At 44.2% G+C, this 5,008-nt stretch overlaps 1 protein-coding gene across 1 annotated transcript in view; it reads left to right on the forward strand.

Annotated features, from left to right (window-relative positions):
• Nucleotides 1-2,746: 2,746 nt before the first annotated feature.
• Nucleotides 2,747-5,008, forward strand: part of Wwp2 (WW domain containing E3 ubiquitin protein ligase 2) — a 110,632-nt gene continuing 108,370 nt past the window's right edge. Inside the window, exon 1 of the mRNA XM_013012888.1 lies at nucleotides 2,747-2,828. Within this exon, the coding sequence (XP_012868342.1) occupies nucleotides 2,759-2,828 (70 nt within the window). The 5' untranslated portion in view covers nucleotides 2,747-2,758. The remainder of the gene's footprint in view (nucleotides 2,829-5,008) is intronic.

The raw sequence follows: 5,008 nt of genomic DNA on the forward strand, positions 1-5,008 counted from the left end.
AACAAACAAAAAAGAAGTAAGAGGTAGGGTAGAGTTAGAAGCCTTCAAGACTTCTTCCCAATAGGCTTTTAATCTTTCTTTTCTGATGGCAGCAGAGAGACTAGGTCTTCCTCCTGCTTCTCCCAAATAAATTTAGTTTAAGGGAGTGGAAACATCTTTTTAAATCTTAGAAACCTGAGGCTCAAGTTCATTCATTCCAGAAATATTCCTACTAAGAACCAGGTCTTGTTCTAGACACCAACTTCCAGGTAAACTTGAGTCAGACATCACAGCCCTCAGGAGGCTTACACTTCAGCCAGTAGGCAGACATTAAAGGAATAAACTCCTCAGCCCTGGGACTGCGGAGATCCCATAGAGGATGGAGTCAGGGAGGTGTGTGTCGATAAGGGGTAAGAGGGTATCATGGAGTCCCTTGTAGGTCACTTGTACAACTTTGACTTTTACGGAGTTAGAAGGTGTAGTCTTCAGTTTACTGTCATGGTGATGATACTTGAGAGAAACAGCTTAAAGGTGGAAAGGTTTATTTCTACTCTTGGTTTCAGTCCATGGCAGAATATATTGGCAGGAAGCATGTGGGCTGCAAGCTGCTTATCTCATGTTTAGAGGATAGCTGGGGAGAGGGCAGAGAGCAGTGTATGACCCTCTCTTCAAGGGTAAACGCTCAGCAATCTGCTTCCTCCACACAGACCCCACCACTGGGTTGTTCAGCTGTGAACTCATGGGATGGGTCATCTGCTGGTGAGGTTAGAGCCCCGATGAGCCAATCCCTTCCCCATAACTCCACCAGCTAGAGACCAAGCCCTCCCCACAGCAGCCTTTTTAGGGGATATTTCTTCATGTCCAAACCGTGGCAGATAGGAAGTGGCTGGATAGTTTTGAATATCTGAGTGATGGGACTCCTTTACATAATTAAAACAAAAATGACTCCAGTGAATTGGAGATATGATTGATGGGGGCAAAGGGCAGGTAGAGGGACAACAATAATCTGGGTGAGAGATCTTGGTGCTTTGGATTGAAGTGGTGACAATAGAGGTGGTTGAACTTGGAAAGATTAAAGGTATGACCAGAGGGATTTATTGACTTTGGCTGTGGGGTGTAGAAGAGAAAGGGGAAGTAGGCAAGTTGGGAGGATTGCCCTGAGCCACTAGAAGGAGTTGTCCTGAGCTGAGGACGGATGAGCAGTTCCTCGGTCTATGTGTTGAAAGTGCAGTTTTCTTTCCAGGTCAGTGCATGTGACATTCTGAGTATCAAGGCTGAGCATCCTATGAGGCACACCAATTTGGGATTGTCAACAAGAAGATGATCTGAAAACTATGAGACAGGCTGGGAAGACTAAGAGGAGAATACAGCCCTGAGCTTTGGGACACCCTGATGGTGGTGGCAGAAAGAGAGAGAGAGAGAGAGAGAGAGAGAGAGAGAGAGAGAGAGAGAAGAGAGAAGGGGAGGAGCCACACAGCCTGACTCTGTTTCCTGCCTTTGCACTGCTGGTGTAGAGCAAAGGGTGGAAAAAACAGTGCCCCAGCATGAACTCAGGTGTACAGACACAGTGAAACCTGTGCCTTGTACTCAGTACTGACTCTGGAGCAAGCACATGTGTTTGTAGTGTTCTGGGCTGAAGGGGAGTAGGCCAGACAGTACACGCTGCACACTGAACTGCGAGGGCTGTGCTGACAGCACTTGTAACACTTGTTTGAGTTAAGGGCTGAATTCTTGCTTTTTCATGAAATGTCATTTTTTACTTGAGAAAACAACTAAGAGACAAATGAAAGTCACTAGAGGAGTATTTGGCAGACTTCTCCAAAATGAGTGAAGTGAGCCTGACATTTCAAGGAAAACAACTGGCAGTATTTGTTGCCAGTGACAAAATAGTTCTTAAGTATAGATCTGAATTTTGGGCCTTGTATATCTACCCACTAGGAGCTGGGCAACTACTAGTGCTTGAAGGTTTATGTGAGAAGATTAGAGGTGACATTCACAAATGTGATTTTTTTGATATTGTATAATGAAATGTGTCAACATTTGGAATCTCTACATAGTTTAATGAGCTGATGTCTTTCCAAATGACAAATGATGATGTTCCAAAAGAAAAATAACATTTGAGTACAGATACATTCAGAATGCCAGCTTGACTTCCGCTTCTAGGCAAGATGGAGTGACAGGGACACCTGATGGCTAATGATGTTGACCATCTTTTCATGGCTTCATTAGCCATTTGGGTTTCTTTGGTGAAATGTCTAATCAGATCTTTTACCCATTCAAACAGTTCTATTAGTTTGCTGTTGTTGATCAGAGACTTTGGTTTTGGAGATGTTCGGTTCTATTCTGCATTCTCCAGACATTGCCCTTTTTGTCCTGTGGTCCTCTTAGGCTCTCCTAAAACTGCTGTAGGAGCATTAGTCATTATGAGACAGAGGGACAACAAACACTCTGATTTTTTTTGCCTCTGTCTCTTTATTTTTAATTTTTTGTTGTTTTGAGATGGTCTCAAGATGTAGCCCTGGCTGGCCTAGAACTTGCTATGTAGCCCATACTGGGTTGAGATGGGAATAAACAGATATGTAATACTCTAGCTTCAACCCCTTACCCTTCTCTCCCCCACCCCCAAGTGCTGGGCTTACAGGCATGTACCGCCATGCACAGTTTTTTTCCCTGTCTCTTTAATTTTAACGTAAATATTAAAATTGCGTTTATGTCGTTAATCTTCTCAGGAAGTAGCTAAGTCCCCTGCTTTGCTTGTATTGCAGTTGCTGGTGATGATATGGCCTCCGCCAGCTCCAGCCGGGCAGGCGTGGCCCTGCCTTTTGAGAAGTCTCAGCTTACCTTGAAAGGTGAGTGGCTCTGTGTGGTGGAGATCGTTTGTCATATAGCCCAGTCTCTGGGCAGGATGTGGGTCATATCCACACCTTGGTATGGAGAGCAGTATCTTCTAGAATAGCCTTTGAGCCTCACTCCTCATTCTCATCAGATTGTTACTTTGTAGACAGCATATTTTTTTCTTTTTCTCTTCCTTTCTTTTTTTTTTTTTTTTTGCCAGTCCTGGGGCCTGAACTCTGGGTCTGGGCATTGTTCCGGAGCTTCTTTTGCTCAAGGCTAGTGCTCTATTACTTGAGCCACAGCACCACTTCTGGCTTTTTCTGAGTAGTTTATTGGAGATAAGAGTCTTACATGCTTACCTGTCTGGGCTGGTTTCAAACCATGATCCTCAGATCTCAGCCTCCTGAGTACCTAGGAATATTGGCGTGAGCCACTGGTGCCCAGCTGTAGCCAGGATTCTTGAAAAAGAAGGAATGAAGAAAGTAACTTTGGGCTAAAATGGTCTGAAATGGTGATTTTTTCCTGTCCTGGGCTCTTTCCTATCTCCTCATACCCTAAGTGATTGATCCAGCCTGATGGAGTGATTAGTGTCTACTCATTCTCAAATTTATGTCTTCGGCTGGGCCTTATTTTGGAACTCCACATTCGTATCCAGTAGCCCACTTGTCACCTCCACTTTGTTGTCCCTTGGTCTTGTAATGACTAAATGTCCCATGCAGAAGTCTTGGATTGCTTAGGAAGGCCACAGGACACTAAGGGCAAAGTCTAGAGGAGGCAGAGTTGAATAGAATATTTCTAAGGGAAAGTCAGAGCTTGATAAAAGAAGTATGTCTTATTTTTTTTCGATGGATAAAATATCTGAGTGTTTAGTAAATATCTGCATTACACATGTCCAGAACTGAGCTCCTGAATTTTCTTTCTCATATCCTGAATGAGCCAACCTGGTTGGTGGCTTAGTCTTCTAAATGCACTCAATGGTCTAAATGCACTCAATGGTCATGTTAGATGCAGTACCTCATACCTGTAATGCCAGCTACTTGGCAAGTGGAGATCTGTGTGGAAGACCTGGGTTTGAGGTCAGCCTGGGCAAAGTTATCAAGATCCCCCATAATAACAAAAACATAAGCATACTGATTAATGTCTGTCATCCTACACCAGAGACTTAAGCCAGAGTTTGTGGTCCAGGCTGACCTGCCTAGGCAAAAAAAAAAAAAAAAAGAAAGAAAAAAAAAAAAAAGGGTGGGGGGTGGCTGGAGGCATAACTTAAGTGAAGATTAGCGAGTATGAGACTCTATGTTCAAAACCCAGTCCAGACAGCAGCAACAAAAGTAACCGTAGCCAGATAGCCAGGCACTGGTGGCTCATGCCTATAATCCTAGCTACTCTGGAGGCTGCGATCTGAGCATTGCTGTTCAAAGCCAGCCCTGGCAATAAAGTCCGTGAGACTCATCTCCAATTAACCACCAGAAAACCAGAAGTGGTGCTGTGGCTCTCAAGCAGTAGAGTGTTTACCTTGAGCAGAAGAGCTGGGAGACAGTGCCCAGGCCCAGAGTTCAAGCCACATGACCAACCTCCTCCCCGCTCCAAAAAAAGTAACTATAATTTGTTATCACAGAAGTTCTCTTCCAGAGCCTGATACAGATATATAGAGACACATGGGAAAAGCAAACAGGACAAATGGCAACAATTAGTGATGACTATGCAGATGTTCCTTGTTATTTTTTTTTTTTTTTTTGGGTCCGGTCGTGGGGCCTGAACTCTGGGCCTGGGCGCTGTCCCTCAGCTCTTCAGCTCAAGGCTAGTGTTGTACCACTTGAGCCACAGCATCACTTCTGGTTTTTTTCTTTTTGCTTATGTGGTGCTGAGGAATCGAACCCAGGGCCTCAAGCATGCAAGGCAAGCGCTCTACCACTGAGCCACCTTCCCAGCCCCTCTTTTAACTTTTCTATATGTTGGAAACATCAAGGAAGGCTAGTAAGTGCAACATGTGATTCTAGATTGGGTCCTATGATGGACAGTGAGTTAGTAAAACTTGAATAAGTTCTGAAGATTAAAGAATAGTGTAAAATGTTAAATGTCTTGATCATTGTACCCTTGGTTGTGTTGGAAATTTTTTTGTGTGTCAATTATGGGGCTTGAACTCTGGGCTTGGGCACTGTCCCTCAGCTCTCCAGCTCAAGGCTAGCACTCCATC

This window comes from Dipodomys ordii, unplaced genomic scaffold, assembly GCF_000151885.1.
Source record: "Dipodomys ordii isolate 6190 unplaced genomic scaffold, Dord_2.0 Scaffold18, whole genome shotgun sequence".
NCBI classification, from domain to species: domain Eukaryota; kingdom Metazoa; phylum Chordata; class Mammalia; order Rodentia; family Heteromyidae; genus Dipodomys; species Dipodomys ordii.